Source organism: Nomia melanderi, chromosome 12 (assembly GCF_051020985.1).
Source record: "Nomia melanderi isolate GNS246 chromosome 12, iyNomMela1, whole genome shotgun sequence".
Classification (NCBI taxonomy): domain Eukaryota; kingdom Metazoa; phylum Arthropoda; class Insecta; order Hymenoptera; family Halictidae; genus Nomia; species Nomia melanderi.
The window spans coordinates 10,121,948-10,145,617 of record NC_135010.1 but is presented as its reverse complement, the minus strand read 5'-3'; the positions used below and the strand labels follow the sequence as shown (position 1 = coordinate 10,145,617).

The 23,670-nt window shown below is 41.9% G+C and overlaps 4 protein-coding genes and 1 long non-coding RNA gene across 14 annotated transcripts; 2 read left to right on the top strand and 3 right to left on the bottom strand.

Moving 5' to 3' along the window:
* Positions 1 to 166: 166 nt before the first annotated feature.
* On the bottom strand, positions 167 to 13,244 carry Zasp66 (PDZ_signaling and DUF4749 domain-containing protein Zasp66). 8 transcript variants are annotated; one of them, XM_031985395.2, is made up of 10 exons: positions 12,325 to 12,347; positions 11,972 to 12,097; positions 10,630 to 10,700; positions 9,654 to 9,807; positions 3,101 to 3,256; positions 2,880 to 2,930; positions 2,362 to 2,450; positions 592 to 736; positions 432 to 467; positions 167 to 314 (listed from the first exon to the last, which is right to left on the bottom strand). In XM_031985395.2, the coding sequence occupies exons 2-10, from the start codon at positions 12,083 to 12,085 to the stop codon at positions 222 to 224; spliced, it is 909 nt and encodes a 302-aa protein (XP_031841255.1). In that variant the 5' UTR covers positions 12,086 to 12,097; positions 12,325 to 12,347; the 3' UTR covers positions 167 to 221. The 8 variants fall into 8 exon arrangements, with proteins under 8 accessions (XP_031841255.1, XP_031841250.1, XP_031841258.1 ...); XM_031985390.2 differs by lacking the exons at positions 11,972 to 12,097; positions 12,325 to 12,347 and adding an exon at positions 13,097 to 13,244 and having other exon boundaries at positions 10,477 to 10,700; XM_031985398.2 differs by lacking the exons at positions 11,972 to 12,097; positions 12,325 to 12,347 and adding an exon at positions 13,097 to 13,244.
* LOC143175176 (uncharacterized) lies at positions 2,230 to 3,153 on the top strand. The gene is made up of 3 exons (XR_012999889.1): positions 2,230 to 2,499; positions 2,712 to 2,960; positions 3,075 to 3,153. It is a non-coding gene; the product is annotated as an uncharacterized LOC143175176 (long non-coding RNA).
* RpIII128 (RNA polymerase III subunit RpIII128) lies at positions 13,220 to 22,178 on the top strand. Of its 3 annotated transcripts, none has more exons than XM_031985358.2 (17): positions 13,220 to 13,370; positions 16,412 to 16,636; positions 16,720 to 16,874; positions 16,944 to 17,120; positions 17,181 to 17,472; positions 17,556 to 17,713; positions 17,782 to 17,887; positions 17,963 to 18,148; positions 18,230 to 18,343; positions 18,436 to 18,636; positions 18,712 to 18,989; positions 19,067 to 19,206; positions 19,281 to 19,873; positions 19,977 to 20,223; positions 20,289 to 20,453; positions 20,525 to 20,655; positions 20,733 to 22,178. In XM_031985358.2, the coding sequence occupies exons 2-17, from the start codon at positions 16,559 to 16,561 to the stop codon at positions 21,114 to 21,116; spliced, it is 3,405 nt and encodes a 1,134-aa protein (XP_031841218.1). In that variant the 5' UTR covers positions 13,220 to 13,370; positions 16,412 to 16,558; the 3' UTR covers positions 21,117 to 22,178. The 3 variants fall into 3 exon arrangements, with proteins under 3 accessions (XP_031841218.1, XP_031841219.1, XP_076229027.1); XM_031985359.2 differs by lacking the exon at positions 13,220 to 13,370 and adding an exon at positions 15,284 to 15,431; XM_076372912.1 differs by lacking the exon at positions 13,220 to 13,370 and adding an exon at positions 15,861 to 15,975.
* Positions 13,746 to 15,772, bottom strand: LOC116430800 (isovaleryl-CoA dehydrogenase, mitochondrial). Its single transcript, XM_031985384.2, has 7 exons — positions 15,627 to 15,772; positions 15,029 to 15,340; positions 14,541 to 14,868; positions 14,369 to 14,462; positions 14,203 to 14,293; positions 13,960 to 14,128; positions 13,746 to 13,891 (listed from the first exon to the last, which is right to left on the bottom strand). The coding sequence occupies exons 1-7, from the start codon at positions 15,765 to 15,767 to the stop codon at positions 13,758 to 13,760; spliced, it is 1,269 nt and encodes a 422-aa protein (XP_031841244.1). The 5' UTR covers positions 15,768 to 15,772; the 3' UTR covers positions 13,746 to 13,757.
* On the bottom strand, positions 21,152 to 23,175 carry Pdxk (pyridoxal kinase). Its single transcript, XM_031985400.2, has 7 exons — positions 22,639 to 23,175; positions 22,323 to 22,422; positions 22,080 to 22,223; positions 21,897 to 22,017; positions 21,679 to 21,821; positions 21,411 to 21,590; positions 21,152 to 21,328 (listed from the first exon to the last, which is right to left on the bottom strand). Exons 1-7 carry the CDS (start codon positions 22,783 to 22,785, stop codon positions 21,219 to 21,221), a joined length of 945 nt encoding a protein of 314 aa, XP_031841260.1. The 5' UTR covers positions 22,786 to 23,175; the 3' UTR covers positions 21,152 to 21,218.
* Positions 23,176 to 23,670: the final 495 nt, after the last annotated feature.

The window sequence follows — 23,670 nt, the reverse complement described above, 5'->3', positions numbered from 1 at the left end:
GTCAGGAAAGAAGCACTACATTGGAAACACTTAGCATGCCGCCTATAATCTACTTTCTAACAATAACATCTCGCTTCATCATTTTCATCGTGTTTTGGTTATTTTTTAATATTCGACAATCTTATTATCATTTATTGCATCATACAATAAATAAAGTATATATATATTGAGAGATATATATTATAAATAAGATATATTTATAGGATCAGTTAAAAAATGAATTAGTAATCAGTTTGTCCCAGCACACTGTACATAATCCTCTTGAAGCTGTTGCTCTGGTGGATCTTCTCACCATCGTCGTCCAGGACATTCACCTAAAAGGAACAGTAAATATTCACAATTCCCAATAATTAAATAAGAAACATTGTTTTGCTATAAATACAAATATTCCGTTTGATAGTAAAGATCGAAATGAAATGTTTTACACTCACGTAGGGCGCGGGACTCTTCGGTCGTACAGGGTGTACCTGAAAATCATTTGTTCGCTCAAGTAGGGAATACAGTTAACAAAAATTCTCGCGGGACGATTGAATCGGAATAAAAAATAAATAATATTATAAATAAACCACGATAGAAATAAAACAAACGCACCCTGTTTTGATGAACTTTCTGCGGTGAAAAGACACCGGTACGCGCCGGTTGTTTCACTTCTTGTACAGTGTCGTCGAGACCTTCCTCTTGCAATGCCTTGTAGGCCTCGCTCTTGCTCGGATCGTACTTCAGCGGTTTCTTCGGGCTGTACCGTTGTATCGCATGTGTACACACGTGCTACTTTTAATTCATTTACTTTTTGTGCTATTTTTTGTTGTTGATGGTTTTAGTGTCTAATGATTCTGTGAAATCGGTTAGCGGCAGCCACAGGGTGTTACATCGCCAAATCGTCGGTTCTAGAGCGAGTTCTCGGACTGCATCCGGTAGCCCTCTATCTAATTTCTCCCGAGCATTACATCCCGCATGACACTAACTCTTTTTTTCAGATTTCTCCACGGACAATAAATATATCGTGAACAATCCGGTTTTTTTTCGTTCGAAAAACACAAAACACAAATTATCGTTGAAACCACGGTCCGTAATCCTCGGGTTTCACGCGATCTACGTAAGCATCGAAATTAGTAAAATCTACCGATCTCCACGTGAAAGTTTACTACGATTAATCGATTATTGAATTAATTGAATTATCCTCTATTCTACAGCATGCAGTAGTAAATCAGACTGTTATTTTACAAACTTCAGCGGGGTTCGTTTTCTCTCTAAGATATCCTTGCCGGTCCCGTCAACGTTACTTCGTGACCGCCACGCGAACCGGAGCGGACACTTCAAGATCCTAGGTAACAAATCTACAAACGGCAGACAACAGAAATCGGATGGACAAAATTTGCAACAGACGATAATCGACGCTGTCAACGGCGGCGAGGCGAATTCGAATTTTGGAAGAACGCGCGAGAAAGCAGCTAAATAAATAAAAACGTCTCGAACTAATTGGAAAGAAAATTAATTCGGCTTATTGAATTGCGGCCACACGTTCTTCGAGGAGGCGGCCGCGGCCTGCTCCTTCAAGATTCTCGCTTGCTCCTGTATTTCTTGTCTCTGTTTCACGAAGGAAAAGTCTATGAAAATGCTGTAAAACAAACAAATTCGCACTTGAGTGGAATCCATTCATAACAGAGGCGCGATCGTGTAAAAACCTAAGATTCCGCTGCGCGCAATCGTTTAATCGCCGCGTATCCCGTCGATCCCGGCCAGCCAACGAGTCTCCGTCCCAGAATATTCGAATACGATCCTATACCAAAAAAGACAAGCCCGTTTCTTAATAAATTTCGTATTCTTCGAACCGACCGTGAGTGATATTAGTGATCGAGCCATGCGCCGCGCAGTTCATAACACGCGTCTAAGAAATGTCTTACAAACTAAACACTGTCGAACCTTCCGGGTATAAGCTGTATCAAATATATTCATGGAAACATTATCTAAATGTTTCGTGAACATTTCAATTTTTCGACGCTTAACAGAACATTTGAATAATGTTTGCAGAAGACAGTGCAGCTTCTACGAGAAGGCTCGAACAGTAAATGAGTACAATTACTATGTATTATATTTGATCGTTACGTCGATGATGATATCGAGGCATTGGTACCACACTCAGTGATTCGTAGCGTGCAACTGCTCGTTAGTTAGATGATCTTTCCTTCGTTTCCCTTTCGTTTTATTTTAGAGTTAATTGTCTGATGAGTCGCAGCATTCAGCAAAAGAAAAACCAGTTCGTATTAATAACTAAATTAACTTGATTATTCTAGTGCACGCTCCACGGATAATGCGGTCTCTTCTTGTTCGGAAAAGAGGTCTCTCTCTTGTAGTACTTACGGTATGGCGGATGCTTGGCACTTAATAGTGTCCGCGATATTCTGCTCGGAGTAGAGGCCGATCGGTGAGTTGAATTGCTTGTGGACTACCTGCGAGGAAAAATCGAGCCGTTCAGGAAAACAGTGACTGCGCAACACGGTAATAAATTAATTCCAATGCCGGAAGTGCCTCAGACATTTTTTATCCTTGTACTTAATTCAGTAAGTCATATATTTACTATTGGAAACGTGTATGTTCGCCATGAGTTGAAAAGAATGAGAGCGATCCCGATGGGCCAACGTGTCATACAATGATATAATCATGAAATCGCAACGCGCTTGTGTACTGAAAGTGTTTTATTCTGTGCGCAGGTTAATCGACGAGAAAATGGCGGTCGCATGCGATGCGTTATCGATGGGTAGCCGTAAATAATGATGTTTGTGCAGTTAGGTGTACGTGAACAGCTCTCGATGAAAAAGCGGAAGCGTTTTCGACGTCGCGCCGAAGCTTAAGCGACTCTAGAATAAATTGGTCCAAACCTTTGGAACTTCGTTCGGTCCCAAGACACGTTGAAGTACCGATTCCGCCACCTAGTTGGACGTTCCATGGAAAAAGTATTGGTATTTACAACGCTAAACTCTGTCTCGCGGCAACGAGCATTCGGTTCTTTTCTATCGGATAGAATTTACATTCTCTACTCCCCGTCCTTCATCTGTCTTTTAATTTCTTTTCAGGGAAGAACCGGGATTCGTTCGCGTACCTTTTGCTTCATAGCAACCTCGGGATGAGCCGGTTCGTAATGATGAGGCGCCGCCCTGATCATCGGATTCGGATGATGGCGCAGGTAACACTCTCCGAGCGGAGCATCCTTCTTGACCTTAGCACCCGGCAAGACCAGAGGAGTCGTGCGGTACGGCTGGAAGTTCATATGTCGTTAAACTCGCGCGTAACATCGATACTGTTGAAAGCTAGACTTTCAGTTTGCAACTTGGATGTTCGGCTTACAACTATCATAGGCTAAAGTATTCTATTTCACAAAGCCTCGAAACCAAACGAAACATCCGGGGTTGCTTAACGAAGACACTGGTCTTGACACCGGTCAACGCGTATCCCGTGAAATTAGAATAATTAACGATCCGCGGACACCGAAATTACACCGAACGCTCTTGATCGGATAGGTAGGCGTGTGGAATGCTCTGCCAGAATGGTGTCAATTACCGCCTAACGGAATCTAAAATAAACCTTAATAGAGGCCATAGTGATCGATGATACCTCATTAATTCCCGACACCGCTGCGATAATGGAGGCCGGCTTGCATTTATGAATCCGACCGAAAATAAATCGGTGATAAGTTGGCGGCTATATCGGAGCTGCTTTCGATGTATCTCGTATTCGATCGAACGATCAAAGCAACCTCGCGTGCGCTCGAACCAATATCGCGACCCGCGAGGTACGCTATGGTAGCCGATTCGAATCGACCGAGCCAAAAGTCGCGAACAGCCTCTTAATTTATACATGGTGAATCACTTGACACTCATAGTCAAAGAATTTCCGAAAATATTTCCGCGGCGTGTTCACCCGGGGCCTTGTCTTTTATTAAGAGGCCTTGCCTCTTAATCATTTTTTCATCGGCGGATGATTCGCGGAGTGATTCGACATATGCGTCAGGTGGTCCGCCTTGTGTTCTAGCGTTTAAGCGTTTCGCGTAAATAACCGTTGTGGCGAAATGGCAGGAGCCTACGATAATTTTGGCAAGACCGTAACAACCGGAAGCGGGCCGCGCACTGTATAGAAACCGCCGACTCGCGTATATCGCTCGATGACCGCTGCACGCGCGCGCGGAACCCGCAAAAAGCGTCTAAAATTTCGACGGTTTGGCTCGCGGATCGCTAACACAATGAGCGAAATTGCGTATGTAACGTTACCGTTGCGGGCGAAACGTTTGCCAAGCGCGCTCGGATTCGGCACGTTATGTCAGCCGTCGCGACTGCTCCGTCCGCGGAATGACGAAATTATTGGAACCGCGGAGCCATTGTATATGGCACGCCGAGGATGATACTGGTGTAAATCAAATATTATCAGAAACGAGGCGGACATTTTCTCTGTGAAATCTGATGATTTTTGTACTTTTATCTAGTTCAATTTTCAAAGAGGATGGTAGTTTACGATTGAATTAGACGTTGAATACTATGTATTTAGTAAGAAGAGTATCTTTCGAGTTGCCAATAAGTATGGTGAAACTTAATTCTCTGAGTGGCACGCATCGGGCGACTTACGCCATTATGATTCATAGGACTCTATACGTTAAGCTATGATTAAGTGATTACATCTGTTAGCGCGTGCTCGAGCGGACACGGCGAAAAGCGATGCGTCGATCGTCGGTCGTTGCCGAAACACGACAAAAATGACAATGTCAAACCGGACCGGCGTAAAAAGAACGCGTACGCCAGGATAAAGTTACCCGGCGTCGTATTTATAAGACAGGCAAGCGAGAATAGAAGATCGAATTTGAGTTCGTTCGTTCGCCATTGATTTTATTTGGAGCGCAACGCGGAGAGCCGATTCGATGCAACGGCCGATCTCCACGCGAAAACGTGATCGTCGCGAGGATTCCGCGATAAATTAGGTCAGGAACATTATTTTCACAGGATGAGCAACAGTGACTCTTTCTCGAAATAGACGAAGGCCCCAACCCGGCAAAAATAACGTGTACCCCGTCCGCCATGAAACCTGTTCCGTCGTGGTTGAACGCTTGTCAATATTTCATCAAATCGACGGACGGTCCGTAGCCGTTTCATAATACGCGGTTCGTCGTGCGATTCATGAAATACCCTAAACGCGAAGTAGGAACCGAAGAATCTCTTTAAACAAAATTCAATTCTACCCAGTATTTCATAGAAGAAACCCGAAGATCGCAGCAAATCAACCAACGAAAGAACTAACAAACACGATCGTCGATGAATTACAAGAAAACCTGCTAAAAGCTACGGGAACAGTTGTTTAGCTCATCATCTACAGCTCTGGGAGCTAGTGTTCTAAATCATACGACTGTCCGCGGGAAATCGGCTCTACGCGCGATAAATCCGAGGCCCAATCGTTTTATTAGATCAGCCCCATCGATCATCGATCTTAAATCATTCCACGTGTCCCGTAGGGGACTGCAACGTTGCAGAAAGAGGAAGCTAAGCTGTTCGCGTCACTTCTGTTACAGATATGTCCCCGAACTAAATTCAGCCGCGACGGAACAGCTGTTCCGAAGAGTGTTTACGGCTTGGCTCGGGACGCGGCATCGCCGAAACTTGAACTCCGCACGAAATTTTCCAGAGATTTTTCCCCGGAGCGCGCACCGGCCAGAAGCTTGTGTGTCCTTCGGCGGTGATCTGCTCCGACGAATCCGTCTCTGGAATCCGCGGCGATCGTTCGTAATCGGTCAGTCATGTTCGAACGCTCGGGACACGAGCAGCGGGACGGAACGGCGATTTACGACGGTTATTTTTTAACGGGCGATGTAAAGAATTCAGCGGCGAATTCGTCGCTTTCGGAAAGCCGGGGAGCGAGAGGGGAGGGAGGTGTGGGTGTGTCGTTGTGTCGACCCTCTTCTGTTTGAGTAACCCAGATCTCGTTCACGAAAATAGAATAAGATACCGATGAACGGTTCGGCGGCGTGGTTACGTGCGTTTTATTGCATCTCGTTATTAGCCGGTCGTGCACCGGCCACGGTAATTATTCTTTCGTCGGCGGGCCGGCGCTGCTCTTTCCGTTTCCTCGCATTTCCCGCGAAACGCGCGGCCGCGATCCACCCGCGAGATTCGCTTCCACCTTGCCGTAATGTCACCGGGATAGACATTGAGACCTAGTCCCACATTCGGAGACGGTGTCAAGGTTGGCTCGCGGCATTATTCGGAATCAAGATCATCTCACGTTACGCGGTCTTCGCGGTGGATCAAGAATTCGGCACGAACTTCGCGCAACACCGCTCCTATTCATCCTCGATTCCCTCGAAGTTTTGAGACACCGAAGGATCCTCTTGCTCAATTCGCGGCATGCCCGTTTTCAGGCTCAAGGAACATTGCCGAAATCGGGGATGATTTGCGAGGAACGCGGGGAAGTTGGCCGTAGCCGCGATTCGACGGGAGCTTCGAAATTCGATAAATCGGAAAACCGTGAATCCGGCGTGTATCCTACTTTGATCGCGCCTCGAGATTAATCTCGAGCGTTGCTTCGAAGTTCGAAGCTTTACTGAAGTTTTGCCAAAACCCGTCGACTTTACGAGCTACTGCCACGGACGATCGTCGGCAATTGGAACGATCAGCGAAGTAAACAGAGGAGAAAGCGGAATGGTTGTTAGATAAAACAATGAACAGTCTTTTGGCGACGCCGCGGAGACCGTAAATTTGTTCGTTGAAACTGCTCGCGCGGAAATTAAGCGGGGAACCGGCCGGTTTCGGATTCGCTGGACGATCCGCTTTTCTCGGATGATCGATCGGTGATTTTCGCGCGCGATTTCCGTACCCAGTACACGGCGGCTTCTTCCTCCTTCGGGTGGTGCTCGATGGTCTGACGATAAACGGTGGTGTAGGCCGGCATCGTTCCCTGTGGTTCCGTGTGTTCCGTTCACCCTTGTTCCTCTCGTTCCCCGTCCGAGAACGTCGACACCTTTTTCCTCCGTAGATCCCTCTCCTACGAATATTCTCTAACGCACTGGCTCGTTGCGCGGGCGGCACTAACTCTGGTCTTTTCCACGCGACTCCTCTCGCGCTCTTTCTTCTCCTCTCCCGTATTACCGACGTATCTCGATCACTCCTACGTTTCACCCTCTTGATCGTCTATACGATCGCTTTGCCCTCGACCGTTCTCGCTCCTCCGCGACTTCTCCGCCGCACTTCGTGCCTTCTCCCGAAGATCGCGTCGCGATCATTCCTCGCCGGTCGAACGATCGCTTCTCGATCGACGGTCACGTACATCTCCATCGTCTTCCGACCCTCCTGGATAGGTGGTCGCACGGTGTTTCGGTGGAAATGCTGCGGCCGTATGATATTTTGGCGAACGGCTCGCATCGCCGATGATAAATCTCGAGAGGCCCAGTTCGTTCCACGAGAAACGGTAACTCGATCCGAGTATCAGCGATTTAGAGTCTCGTCAACGGTGTTTCCCTTGGCAGCAACCCTTCCCACGCTAAAGTCAAGGACAGCGATTTGCATAAACGGAACGCGATTGTCTCGATCTCGACGTTCGTCCAGCTTTAACTCTGGGAAATCGATTAATCCTGCTGCGATCTTCGATTTGTATATTATTAAAAAAGTAGGAATGTGTAGTATAATTAATACTGTCTTGTACTATTTTCAGGTTTGAGAACATCTTGGACAAGATTAGAACGCGAGTTTCCTAGAAAAGATCAAACAAATCGGTGCTGAGGAAACGAAAACATTATTGGATCATGCGGAACCGAAGTATGCAGCAGAGTTAAAACGTTTCAGCCTTGATCGGTCTGTTTGCTAAGATTTTCTTTGTTTTGCAGGGTTACGAGATCGGATTCGGCCGTGTTACGTGGAGCTGGAGCGCGCGTAGCCGTGGATACGATGCAACAGGATGGATAACGATGTCCCCGTGATCGTCCTGAATCGCGTAACATTGGATCGGAGCAGTGGTTCCGATGCAAAAGCGATATTTATAGCGTGGCGACTGCCTCTACGCGGACTTTCCGGCATCGTGCGGGCCAACAAAAATATATTCGCACTTCGGATGTCTCGCAGAACGAACGCCCGCTTCTTCGTCTTCGTCTCCGGGCTACCCGCGAGATTACGCCATTCATTTCTCGCCTGTTCCTTGGTCGCTAGCCCGGACAATAGAATAGTACAACTAAATCGATCGGCTTGCCGGATGAATCTTCGGACCTCGCCTCTCGTAAAATTCATTCAACGCGAATAAAACCAGTTGGACGCGTTTTGGCTCGTAAAATATAACTATTTAACCATAAAATCTTCGGACAAACAGGAAGAAGTATATAAAACCGTTGAAGATCACGTCAAGTGATTGAAAGATTAATTAGAAAGTATCAGAGATCAGTAGACGTTTCCTCGTCGAGCTAACGCTACATTATCGTTTCAGGGTAACACCGATCATCAACGAGCGCATCGCGGAAACGTCTGCGAGGAGAGGACACATCCAAGTGGCAACTATGCAAACGGAAACGTCAATCCGACCAAGAACTGGACGCGGAAGAATAAACGGCCCCTGTCGCTTCGACGGCCTCTATAAACTTGTAACTTAACGACCGCGCGTGCAACCGCTTACATAACACCGTACAAGAGCATAACTTTCATGCGATGTTACTTTCTTTCGGACACGCTCGAGCCAAGGCCGAGCTCGGGCAAGCGATACGTCAACGCGTCGAAATTAATCGCGGAAATAGCGAATTAAATTTGCCCCGTCCGAGGGGATCGCGTTGAGTTATTGGATTTCAAATTGCGAGAGCGACGAGCAACTTGCCAGACAGAGGTTCGGCCCGCGCCTCGCCGTTTGAAGCCCGATAAATCATCGTTCGCCGTGGGCCGCCTTGAATTCGTTCGATCGACTAGGAGAACGGAAATTCAAAATGTATAAGGAGTCATTCGATCCGCAAATCAGCGAGGATTAACGGCGTGCGCAGGCCGTGTACTATCGGTCGAAATAGCAGTCCGACTCTAAACTTAGTAACTTAGTTCCCCCGCAACTTGTCAATTCCGCACGGACAACCGAGGATGTTCGGACGGGGCGCCGCGCCGCGCCGCGGCTATTCGACGGCTTGATGGAATGGAATTATTCGTCGGAGGAAATTCGGCGCAACGCCCGCGCCGGGTAGCGTCGACGGTTTGAAAGCGTGTGCGGTAGTCGCGTCGATTACACGCAAACGAGACGCTGTATTTGCGGATCAACGAACTCCTCGGGAAATCCGGGCGAATCAGGCCACGTTTACAAATTCGATTTCCGGAAGTAAATGCTACACCGTTCACGAAGTACAGAACTGGCGTGCTTCGAAATTGCAACGCCGAGATCTCAAGTTGGTATAGAAAGATATAATACTCTACGAGTATTGTGATTTGTATAAAGTAGGCTAGGCTTATGATACTTTATATCGTCAAGGTGTTGCAATTTTCATACGCGGAAGCGTGTTTGACGGACGAACGAGACCTGCCGGGTCGCGATCGTTGACAGCGCCGAACAAATGAATAACGGCGAAACAATGAGCGAGCAAAGATTCTCGGATTCGAGTAGACGTGGCCTGTTCGTTCGTGTTCACCGCTTCCGTTCTGAAATTGGTGTACCCCTGGTACCTGCGACAAATGGATTCGCTCCTCGCGAACCTCGTCGAGATGTTCGTGCGGCAGAACAAACGTTTCCGACGGAGTCACGGACCGACTGAATTCGTCGTAGCAGGGCGGCGGCACGGGGCTCTTCGGCAATTCCGGTGTCTTCGGCGGTTTAGCTCTGCGATGGAACAGTAAATCTTATTATTAACGAGTCCACTCGATGGAGACCCACTCGAGGAATGCTTTGATGCTGCTCGGCAACCACTATCCCGATCGCGCGGTATTGCGTCGCGCGCGTGCAAATGCAGCCCAGAAATACAGCCATGTTTCGGATTAAGTCACGCGTTAGGCGCATTCAAGCGGAGCGAAGCTAGTTCTCTTTTAGCCAGAAGTTAGGCGGGGCTCGATCGACATGCTAAACGGTTTCTTAGAAAAAGTACCCACTCGACCGTTGCGATTTAAGCAGCGAGAAACGTTCTGTCAACTACGTAAAAGTTGTCGGAAATTGTCACGTTTGAGGTCGTCCGAAAGTAGACTATAAAACGAGCGCGTTTTATTTATGTTTTTCAGTGTATTCGTCGCGGTTAGGTCTCAGGTTGTCTTACAGTTTAATGCGAAGACGTTGAAGTTTACCGAACCTAACAAAGCGAGAAGTGGTTGCCGAGGCGACGATTGTGTGAGCGGTTAATGAGGCGCTGCGATTAATGCTCGAGAATATGGTGACGATAGAGAGACAGAGTTTAATGAATTGAGAGTTAATGGCGATGTTACAGAGCGGCGGTAGCGCGGTGGTAGCGGCGCGACAAACGGTTGCGCATAATATATAAAGGTGGTATGGCTTTCTGACAGACTAGTGACCGCAGCCCTGTTGCCAATGCTCGGCTTGATAATCGGAGGTGACGTGGTAATGTTGATACGAGATGCACTCGACTGCTCAGACCTTTCGATTACAAGCTTTATAGAGTCAGAGGTTTGAAGGAGTTTCTGGGCGTCTACATGCCTCACGTCTCGCACGTCGTAATCGTCGATTTTCTTGATCACATCACCCCTCTGGAGCGCCTCGTTCTCCGACTGCAAAACAGAACAGAATTCCCTTGAGTAACGTTCACGGTCTCCTTGCTTTCTGGTTGCTCAATTAATCCTTGCACCTCGTGCAGCGTTAAGCATTTCTTCGTGTTGTCTTTTAATTAAGCGACTAGAATAACAAGCCTCGGCATTAGTTTCATATCACTATCGACAAGATGTCTTAACAATCTAGGCACAACTAGAAACGCGGTGATTCCCAGAATAGAAGTGTACTGAAAATTGTTGAACAGAGTTATTTCTTAGAGTCGATTTCCTTAGAATTTTATTGTTCACTTCGTTTTCATAAAGAATCACCCTTTCTTGTTGTACCTCGATTGTTAGGATGTTGCGTGTATTAGTACAGTTTGGGGTGTGGTTTAGAAAGAAAACAAGCAGCCAAGTAATGTCGCGAATTATTTTAATCAGTTCGGTTACTCGTAGGGGAGCACACCCAAATGCTGTAAGGGATTAGAAAAAGGTTGATAAATGCAGTAATGCACGATTATGCTTTAACGATCAACAGCTTTTGGACCGGGTCCAAACGTGTTTATGGCCTCTCCTTTCTGCCTTCGACAACTGGTGCCAAAAAGAATCTAGCCGAGACGATCGTGAAGGTGCACGAGATTAGGGCGCACGTGACAGGTGGATGCTCGAGGTGCACATTAAATCCAGAAAGTCTTTCAACGCTGGGCGATTGTATCGCCTGAAAGTTAATCGCGGTCGAGACAAATCGACGGGAACAAAGTATCCGCAAACGGCTAGCCTTTTCTATCGGACGTTCGTATAATTTCCCTCGCAATTGAGCTTTTCGTCAAAGCTTCAGATTCCCGTTGTCTTTACCGAGAGTTCCATCGTCGATCAACGCCGAAAACCGTCGGCCGTTGATACAGTCCGAGACACGAACATGTCAAGTTCACGAATGCAGTCGCGTCGGTTTAACGTTCACGGGGAACAAAGGCTTGCACCGTGGCAGAAAAAGATGAAAAGCCGAGAGTCTATAACGCGGTAAATATTATGCTATTGGCAGGAGGTAGTCTTCGTTAGAAAATAATCTGGATCCCCTGCTGTTCCGCTGTGGATGCTCCGCTGTACATCCAATAATAACTGTACGGCGGCAACGCGTGCGAATCGAATCAGTGTGTTACCGCATGCATCGGGCAAACCCGCGTCGAGGAGGCGAGCACGATTAAAACGATGATTAAATAGAAAGAATGAATGAATGAATGAGAGAAGAGAAAGAGAGTGAGAGTGAGAGAGAGAATCAGAGAGGAACTCACGCGGGTGACGACGATCGGCGTGCCCAAATCAGCGCCTCCGGCGATACGTATTCCCCAGGGTCTGCCGGTGGTGGATCTCTTAAGCTTCACGATCAACGTTTGTTTCCTCGTCATGCTCTACTCCGTCTGTCACAACAACGCAACCGCGTGTTTAGAACGGATACAAAACCGAGCTGCCTGAGATCCTCGGTCGAGGAGAACCTACGAACAACGCGAGACGCGGGTGGCGAGAACAAAAATCACCGTGTAGAAAGAGAGCACAGAGTACGAAGGCAAGTGAAAAAAAAACGTCGACGAGAGAGAGACAGAGAGAGAGAGAGAGAAAGAGAGACAACGAGAATTATCCGACGGACCTCGATAGAGATCGTTGACAGGGATCGGACACGACACGAATCCGTGGCGAATCGGGACGGTGTCGAAGCCACTGCTCGGCTTACGCTCCTTACTGGCAAACGAGAACTACTGGGCTGCGCTCTGCCACTTGATTTTGACAGGCTTTACTTCAGCGAGCTTAGTTACCCAACTAACCGGCCCGCCGCTTCTGCTATTCTGGCCCCATTTCGAATTGGCATACCGTGTGTGTATTGTTCTGGCCCGACCTGCACTCATTTCTCTGGCATTTGCGGCCTCCCCGACTTTTGCTGCGTCTAACCATGGGGACCATCGATCCCCTACGAAATCCAATATCCCGTGGGATACTCCGCGCGCGTTTTACAATATTTTACAGTTCCCGCGGCGATCCCGGGCGGGTCCTAAGGTAGCCAGGGTACTTGTTAGTCCTTTGGATGCGCGAGGTCGGTGTTCCTTGGAATTACAATCAGGGGTCTTGAATTAACGAAGACAGGGGGCGGAAGGGCACATACGCAAGCTGCACAAGTAGGGTACTTCTCACAGTACTTTGAAACCTTTCGCTTAACAGAGAAACTTACTTTAACGGTGCGCTTGCGATTCGTCAGGATGCGGTCTTACACCGTGATGAGTTTCTAGTTTAAGTGGGCGGGGGGCGACTGTAATCCTTAGACAAGAATCGATCTACAGGAGTATCGGTTTATATTACAGAGACGGGGTGTGCCGAACGAGGGAGGTGTGGAGAGAGAGGCTCGCTCGGTCTTGTCCTATACTCACATAGGTCTCGTAAAAATTGCTTATAGTGAACTTGAGTGCCATCCTTCCTGTTCGACGAAATCAGTCGGCTCTGTTGCTTTTTCCTCCCGTTCGATTCACGGACGATCTTTCTCCGAGTGACGTCCGCGAGCGATCGAAAGCAGCAGCCTCTCTCCCCTATCTGGGCTCCGTCCGAATTCGTTTGACTGCACCGTCGTTAATGGGGACTAAATCAGGTGGAAAGAGGAAGAAGAAAAGAGAGTGTCCGCGATGAAACGAGAGAAACAGACTACACGTAAGTTTGACTTAAATTAGCTACCTATAGCGCGAAAGGTTAGTCAATCGTAGTCCCGAGACTGGACCGTTCTAGTGACTCATTTATCTCGATTTACACGATCCTAAGAAAGTGTACGCGTAGCTGTCGGGTTACAAGATTGGCAATACCAATGACCCATTAATCATCTATCGATATGCCGTTTGGATGATATACATCGCGTGCGGTCGCTAAGAATGGATCCCCGCGATGCGGCGGTGAAGCTCGAAAAAGAAAATTGTGATTCGGGTCGGATGTGCGGACGGTTCGATGACATTGTTCGAAAGATTACAAAAATACATCTTTATTCCCGAGATTCGTAGAAACGGCGGAGACCGAGGAACTGAAGGAAAAAGGCGTTAAATCTTTTCATGAATATTCTTGGGTAATCACTCTGCTGATTACCATTCGACGGATTTCATTGGTGCCAGCGCCGATCTCGTATAACTTCGCGTCTCGTAAGAGTCTTCCTGTAGGATAATCGTTTATGTAACCGTTCCCGCCTAGAACAATTGAAATAACATCGTGACCAACGTTCGTGGACGATCAGCGACAAGCCCAAACAATTTACCAAGTATTTGGATCGCGTCTAAAGCAGCTTTCGTGGCGTATTCAGAGATATGAAGTATCACCGCGGCACAATCCTTTCTATTCGTGTATCCTGCGTCGCAGGATCGTGCTACGGTGTATAGGTAACTCCTGCAAGCGCTCAGGCTGGTATACATGTTCGCTATTTTCTCCTGGAACATTGTAATCCAAAAGTAGACGGCTAAGTACGTAGATTACCATCGTGTTTCGCAATATATAATGCTACCTGGATAAGCTGAAACTCTTCTATGCGTTTACCAAACTGTTGCCTCGCGTGTGCATATTCGAACGCCACGTCGCAACACGCTTGAAGAATTCTGACGTTGAGAAAAGAATTAAATACGTTAATTAGAGCTGTTCAAATCTATGTTAAAAAGTCGGAGGATTCTCACCCTAAGGGGCCACCCGCTAATACCAGTCGTTCCAGGTCGAGACCACTGAATAGGACATATATGCCTTTATTCTCTTCGCCTAGCACGTTTTTCGCTGCAATCGATAACGATTAATATCTCGTCAGACGGAAATCATATGAATTACAATTACTATAAACTTTCTATGAATTACCTGGAACTTTACAGTCCTCGAAAACAAGCTCGCCAGTGTTCGAACCCCGCATCCCTAGCTTGTCCAATTTTTGAGCAGTACTGAAACCTTCGAATTCTCGCTCCACGATGAAAGCTGTGATACCGTGTTGCGGTTTCTCCGCATTTGGATTCGTTCTTGCGTAAACAACCAGGGTTTCCGCGTCCGGACCGTTCGTGATCCAGAACTTGTTCCCGTTTAAGACGTAATAATCCCCTTTTCTTTCGGCTCGCAGTTTCATGGAAACGACGTCCGATCCAGACCCTGGTTCTGACATTGCCAGCGCACCAATATGCTCTCCGCTGCACAACTGCGTTATATATCGTATATATTAAAATTCAGCAATTCCTTTTAGATTAATGTCTTGCAATATATGGGCAAAACAATTAGGGACAATTTTGTATGAAATAAATAAAAGTATATCCTTCTTTTTTAGCTGAAGAGTCTCTTTGTTGCGATGTAATTATTACCTTCGGCAAATACTTATGTTTCTGTTCTTCCGTGCCATTCCTGTGAATCTGATTGATACACAAGTTCGAATGCGCGCCATAACTGAGTCCTATAGATCCCGACGCTCTGCTCAACTCTTCCATGATAATCACATGATCCAAGTATGTCCCATCTGTCCCGCCATATTCCGGTCGCACCGTAATTCCCAGTAATCCTAAGTCTCCCAATTTCCTCCAGAACAGTCGAAGATCGTCGAAGTTGTTCTTCCGGTCGATCTCGGCGGCCTTCGGCGCAAGCTCCTTTTGTGCGAAATCAAAAGTCAACTGCCGCAGCTGTTTGAAACAGAATATTGTTTCTCGTTAATATCAGTATAGATGTACGGTTGATTATCGTTTGAAACAACAGAACAGAGACATTGAGTCTGTAAGTCTCTAAGTTGTGCATTTGAGTGGAGAACATTTAAGTTCCGGAATCCTAAAGAAATGAATAAATACTTTTATGTTCTATTGTTCGTCTATGTTTTCATAGGTATCCACAAGTCGACCACACTTGCGTAATGTTTTGTAAAATACTGATAACCTTCGTACTACGACCTAATTCTGTTACAAATCTACTAACCTGTTTCTGTTGATCATTTAAGCTGAAGATGTTGTCATCTACCTTATAATATTGTGAGGAACACCTTACACTGAACTTGTTAATTAGTCCAGAAGAACTCCGAAGAACCGACCTTGTAAATTTGTACATACAAAGTTCCATATTTTTTGTATTCTCACTTCGTTAGCTGTTCTTTAGGTTACACCAATTGTACGTAATGAACCAGTGATTCTGATAACGTACATTATTTCTTCCAAACCCTGAACTCGACAATGTTCTGATATGGCAGTAAACACCGAAGAATAATACATATTTATCAATGTATAATATCATGCCAAATGTATAATATATATGCCAAATATCATGTGAAGTAATATTTGTTCCCTTTTTTCGTTTTTTTTTTTTTGTTATGAAATTAAAATTCTTTAAATATCTTTCTTTAATCAACCCAATGAAAATAATTTGTTTTCAATTTCTATTCATTTATTAAAGTTTATTTATGAGTAGAAATAAAACTCTATACAAATTATGGAATAATCTATTTAACGGTAAAATTAAAAGTCAGAAATATAAAAAAAAAATGTAAATAGGAAATGTTTATTTTCATTGTATATACATGTATACAAAACAAATTTCGTAAGAAGAAGTAGGCACGATAATACATACGCGAATTGGATTTATTTCAATATTTTGACGTTTATATACATGCATATATTTCTATTCAAATGATTTTCTGAATGAATGAATGTTTTTCGATTCATATTCGACTTTCTTTGAATTTTGTATCTATCGTGAATTTATTTTAGAATTACAAGATGAGCATATGACACACGTTGTTGAAAGAGAGCCGGACGGAGAAAAGGTTAAAAGCAATGTGTGAGTGAAACGATTTTCTAGGAAGTTTTTATGTTGGTTGTTTACACAACAACGTTGCATTAAATATATATGAAAAAATGGGTGAAATGAAATTCGGTACCCATGACGGAATTAAGTCCGAACAAAAATATAATGCAGTAGTAAAGCAGATACAGGTAAAAAACAGGTTAAACTACTAATGTTTTTGTATCCTAATATCTCTATTTCCCAATATTAATATTGAGACATTCGTTTTTAGGATAAATGGAAGCTAGTTCCTGCTTTCTTGAAAGGAAAAGGTCTTGTAAAGCAACATATTGATTCTTTTAATTATTTTATAAATGTAGAAATAAAGAAAATAGTAAAAGCAAATGAGAAAGTACTAAGCGATGCTGATCCTTTATTCTATGTAAAGTAGGTATCGTTACTTACGTATATTTACTTTGTTATCTTAATATATTTCATATGTATTTCTTTTTAAAGATATTTAAATGTACATGTTGGTACACCAGATGTAGAGGAAGGTTTCAATGTAACACGTTCTACAACTCCACATGAATGTCGATTGAGAGATTTAAATTATTCTGCTCCAATTACGGTAGATATTGAATATATCAGAGGACATCAACCAATAATTAGAAATAATTTATTGATTGGAAGGTATGAAGTTTAATGAATGTATTAAATGTAATAGTGATTAAATTAATTATTACTTTTTAGAATGCCTATTATGTTAAGAAGCTCAAATTGTGTATTAAATGGAAAATCCCATTTTGAATTAGCGAAAATGAATGAATGTCCACACGATCCAGGTGGTTATTTTATAATAAATGGACAGGAGAAAGTAATTCTTATACAAGAACAAATGCTGAGGAACAGAATTATTTTAGAGGAAGATAACAAAGGCTGTATTGTAGCATCTTGTAACAGTTCTACTCATGAAAGAAAAACAAAAACAAATATTGTAGGCAGAGCAGGCAGATATTACATGAGACACAACATATTTCAGGATGTAAGTAAATACTTTATATAACAGCTCTCTTAAAGAAAGGATAAAATACATTTTTTCTTTATTTATATACTTTTTATTTCAAGGATATACCAGTGACAATAATCTTTAAAGCAATGGGAATAGTAAGTGATCAAGAAATTATGCAACTTATTGGTACAGAAGAAGAATTTATGAAAAAGTTTGCACCTAGTTTAGAGGAGTGCCATGTTTTAAATGTCTTTGCTCAAAATCAAGCATTAAGGTAAACAATTCATTTTCATTTAATCTTATTATTAAGGTTACAACTACTAATTATATGAAATGTTGCAGATACCTTAGTAACAAAAGGAAACAAAAAAGGTATTCGGTAATAAAAGCTAGTGTCACAGATGAAATGAAGGATATACTCGCAACTAATGTTTTGTCACATGTTCCTGTTAGTAATTTAAAATTTATTTCTGCTACTATAAAACATCAATGATGAATGTTACTATAATATTCCATATTACAGGTAGTAGACTTTAATTTTAAAATGAAAGCAACATATATTGCTTTAATGATCCGTAAGGTCATGAAAGCCCAGTCTGATGGCAAACTTGTGGATGATCGAGATTATTATGGTAATAAGAGACTGGAATTGGCTGGTTCCTTATTGTCTTTGATGTTTGAAGATTTATTTAAAAGATTTAATTGGGAGGTAACATGATACATGATAATATTAAATGATTTTCTTTAGTAATTATAGATAATGTTGTACTTAGTAATATTATATCTTCAGTTAAAACAAATTGCTGACAAGAACATCCCAAAAATTAAAGCTGCACAATTTGACATTGTAAAACATATGAGACAGGACCAAATTACAAATGGATTAGCTTTTGCTATATCTTCTGTATGTAAATCGTTCCATGTTAATATAAAATCTTTTACAAAAAGGCACTTATAAACGCCAATTTGTGTAAAAAAAAAATTATCACCTTGTAGGGCAATTGGACCATCAAACGATTCAGAATGGAACGTCACGGTGTGACTCAAGTGCTGTCTAGACTGTCTTATATTTCGGCACTAGGTATGATGACAAGGGTTAACTCACAATTCGAAAAAACTAGAAAAGTATCTGGTCCACGATCTCTGCAACCATCACAATGGGGAATGCTGTGTCCTAGTGATACTCCTGAAGGAGAAGTGAGTATTACATATAAATTTGTTAACAAATGTATGCGCACACCTGAAATTATTTACAAAAATAATTCCGTATAGGGTTGTGGTTTAGTTAAAAATTTGGCTCTCATGACGCATATTACCACAGAAATTGATGAGGAACCAATTGTGAGATTAGCATTCAATTTAGGAGTGGAAAATGTTAATATTCTTGGAGGAGAAGAGATCAATAATAGACATGTTTATATGGTTTTTTTAAATGGTAATATTCTGGGAATAGTCAAGAACTATCAGAGACTGGTAAATGTTTTCCGATTGCTACGTAGAAATGGCCTCATAAATGGCTTTGTCTCCATATATACCCAACATCAGCATAGGTAGAATTTGCGTACATTTGTTATTAACATATATTTCAACATTTTCATTTTGTAATTACAATACCGTTTACGTTTAGATGCATTCAAATCAGTTCTGATGGAGGGCGGTTATGTAGACCATATATTATTGTGCAAAACGGGCAACCCCTTGTACAAGAAGAGAATATAAAATTACTCGAGCAAGGTGTACGGAGTTTTGAGGATTTTTTACAAGAGGGTCGGTACATAGAGAATTAATTCTATATTTATTTTCCACGATAATTTACGAACATTTCTTTATGTCTTCGATAGGTTTGATCGAGTACTTAGATGTAAACGAAGAAAATGACAGTTCCATTGCATTCAATGAATCGCACGTTACTCATAAAACAACTCACTTAGAAATTGAACCGTTCACGTTGCTCGGAGTTTGTGCTGGATTGGTGCCGTATCCACATCATAATCAAAGTCCGCGAAATACGTATCAATGCGCTATGGGTAAACAGGCAATGGGAACTATTGGTTATAATCAGCGCAATCGTATTGACACATTGATGTACAATTTAGTATATCCTCAAGCACCTATGGTAAAGTCTAGAACAATAGAATTGATAAATTTCGATAAATTACCTGCTGGTCAAAATGCGACGGTAGCTGTCATGTCGTACAGTGGCTATGATATTGAGGATGCTCTTATTTTAAATAAGGCATCTATTGATAGGGGTTTCGGAAGATGTTTGATTTATCGAAACGCCAAGTGCACTTTAAAGAGATACGCTAATCAAACGTACGATCGGATAATGGGTCCATTGCTAGATTCAAATACAAAGAAACCTGTTTGGAAACATGATATTATTGATAGCGATGGCATTGCTGCACCTGGTGAAATGGTAGAAAATAGAAAGGTTCGTTTGTATAGATTAATACTAAGTACTGAACAAACTCAATTTTAGATTTACTTACAATTTCTTTCTATTTTGTTTTGTACACACCTTTCTTCCTTAATAGGTGATGGTAAATAAATCGTCACCGTCTGCAAATATCGGTCCAGTAAACTCTGGCAATGTACAAACACAGACCGAATACAAAGATGTTCCAGTTGTCTTCAAAGGTCCAGTGCCAGCATATGTCGAGAAAGTGATGATTTCCAGTAATGCAGAAGATGCGTTCTTGATTAAATTGTTATTGAGGCAAACCCGCAGACCGGAAATAGGTGATAAATTTAGTAGCCGGCATGGACAGAAAGGAGTAACTGGTATGTTTTTCAATTTGTTGCTTGTGAACAAAATATATTGTTTTATTAATTATACCTGTCCATAGGTTTGATCGTGGAACAGGAAGATATGCCATTTAACGATTACGGTATATGTCCTGATATGATTATGAATCCGCATGGTTTTCCATCCCGTATGACAGTCGGAAAATTGATAGAATTACTTGCTGGAAAAGCTGGAGTTGTAAAAGGACAATTCCATTACGGCACAGGTATATTCATAATGAATTTCTTCTCAGTAGTTATTATTACGATCATTTATAATTGCATAATTATTTAATAGCTTTCGGGGGATCAAAAGTGGAAGATGTTTGCGAAGAACTAGTAAAGCACGGGTACAATTATTTAGGCAAAGACTTCTTTTATTCTGGAATCACAGGAGAACCATTGCAAGCGTATATTTATTCCGGACCAGTGAGTTGATAATATTCTACTGTTTTATTAAACTTTATTGTTTCATTATATTACACAAATAATGTTTAAAAACACAGGTATATTATCAAAAATTGAAGCACATGGTTCAAGATAAAATGCACGCCCGTGCTCGTGGTCCAAGAGCAGTATTAACGCGTCAACCAACCGAAGGGCGTGCAAAAGAGGGGGGTTTACGTTTAGGCGAAATGGAACGCGATTGTTTGATCGGATACGGTGCAAGCATGATGTTGATAGAACGGCTTATGATATCTAGCGATGCGTTCGACGTAGACGTATGCAACAAGTGTGGCCTGATGGCATATAGCGGCTGGTGTCACAGTTGCCGTTCCAGTTCATGCGTTTCCACAATTTCTATGCCTTACGCTTGCAAATTACTTTTCCAAGAACTTCAATCTATGAATATCGTACCCCGTTTAACATTAAAAAATTATTGCGAGTAATTTATACATTTTCAAATAAGGATTAGAAATTACTATAACTTATATATGTAAATATATTTTTTATACATATAACTTCAATATTTAATTTAACATTTTTCTGATTTAAAGAGGTTCAGCAAGTAGATGCACTTCCGGATTTTCTATGTGTTTCCTGCTTTGTATTAAGCGTAATTCAATTTTTCTTGCAGGCTGTGATTCCTCGTCTTGGCATTCTAATGAACATTTATAAAAAGGGTTATTTTTTGTATACTTTGCTTGAAAATATAATTTAAAATATTTAAAATGAAACAGTACTGTTTGAAAGTTCAAAAGTTTTGAGTAAGACACTGTGTAAAGTGTTCACAGTTTTCGCAAAGGCGTCTTCCATATTATCTTGCAAGTACGTATGAGCCAAAAATAACGCGGCGAAAAGGTCTCCCGAACCAGTAAAATTAGTTGGTATTTTTGGAATATCAATTTTTATTAATGAATTATCTGAAATCAAATTAGATTTATTTATAGACATTCACTATGGTTGGTATACTGTTATGTATTTTTGAAGTCATATTGATTAATTCATTACCTTTTGCTGTGCTGCTTATTGCTGTCAATTTACCATTAATTTCTGTTGATGAAACACTTATTATTTTAGGGCCAGCTTGATGTAACTTTTTTATAGCATATTTCAATTCATTTATTGTGCTTATATTTACATCAGTTAGCAACCTAAAATTATTAATATTTCGTTACTTCTGTTTTTATTTATCTTTGGTGAAGTTATAATAATAATATTGAATGTACTCTAATTCATATTGATTTGGCACTATAATATCAGCTAGTGGTACTATCTCTGTCTTGTAAATTTCTTTTAATGCTTCAGGAACATACATTTTTCCATTGTCACCCATAACAGGATCACAAACTTTAACAAAAACAGTCAATAGTTAATATAACTTGAATATCATTTTGATATCTTATATTTACCATATATAAGATTAGGATTCTTTTGTTTTAAAGCTTGAATTACTCCTGTAACACTTTTCAAGAAGGAAACAGAACCAATATATCCAGTGAGTAAATGTGTGTAATTATCTAAATTATTTTGTGCTAAACCATCCACCAGATCCTCTGAAAAGTAATTATTAAAATTAGACATTTATAAGCAAATTTTTCAAGAAATTTAAACTTTTCATCTTTCATATTTAAACAAAAATTTATTGTTTTTACCTAAGTCTTTATCATTTAATATCTGACCCTTGACAACCTTGTATCCAGTATGATTAGATAATTGAACAGAATTAATTGCATCTACTTCAAAACCTAACAACTGAATGAAAGAAAAGTATAAATTATTGTGATCTTATTGTCTATAATACCAGTTACATATTATATAAAAAAAATTAATCCTTCAACTATTTATCAAAATAAAATACAATTAACTCTAGATTAATTCTAAATACAATGAATTCCAGAGATCACTGATATAAAGGTCAACAATAAGCTTTGAAAAATTTTATAATTTTACAGAGTGTGTTTTGTTTACCTGTAGTGGAAATATTGCACTTTTATTACCCACGTAACCAGATACCACATGACTCTGTATCGAAAGTATACGTGGTGTTTTTTCGGCGCACATCTCGATTCGCTGATGCACAGAGAAATTCGATGCACGATTTATTCTATGTTGCATATGGTATAGAGTATTCTTCCATGAAGACACTTGGAAGGGATTAATTGGTCAGAGTGGAAGGAGGTATACGTATGTCATCCATTCTCAAATAATAGTTTTTAACTGTTTAAGTTCTTATCACATTCGTAAATACTGATACGAGAGTAGGAGTGGCTAACCCAGTCGCTCCGCCTGTTTCACTTTTGCGCTTCCATACCACTTTCTAGCATTCTATCAACTTGTACATGCGGCTGTTTGACCAATATCAAAAATACGTATGAAAAAAATTAGAGCTAATAAACTTTAAACAATGGTGGGACCATGGGGTACAGTAAAGCCGTAAAACAGACATATTTATCTACTGTTTTCATCTAAGGAACAGTACATATGGGAGTAAGAAAAACAAAGATAGTTGATTTGGTAGCGCCATTTAGCGGAGTCAATCTGGTACTATTTGGCTAAAAGTTTGAGCATTCTCATGATAGATGACGCCATCAAATTAATTATTTCTGTCCTTCTCCCTCTCATATATCTACTATTCACCTTTCATGTTAGTGCCAGTTGTCGATGGGTTAAAAGTGCACAGGGGCAAGGGAAGGCATCCAATCGTCGCGCTTAGCCTAATTGTCAACCCCTTGGCCGACGATTTCTTTCTGAACTCTGATCGATACGGCTACTTTGTCATTAATAATTTATTGGAAAAAGAGAAAAATTCTAAGCATATGTTATGCCTATATTTCCTTTTAAGTATAATAGTTGATTACAGAGGAATAATATTTACTTTGAATTCGAATGAATTGAGTAATATATCAAAGACCAATAACATAGTGGCTTGCAAACTACCTAGGGTCTTTTTTCTCATCCCCTAGTAAGCTTAAGTTACCCTCTCCACGTGTATTTTTCACC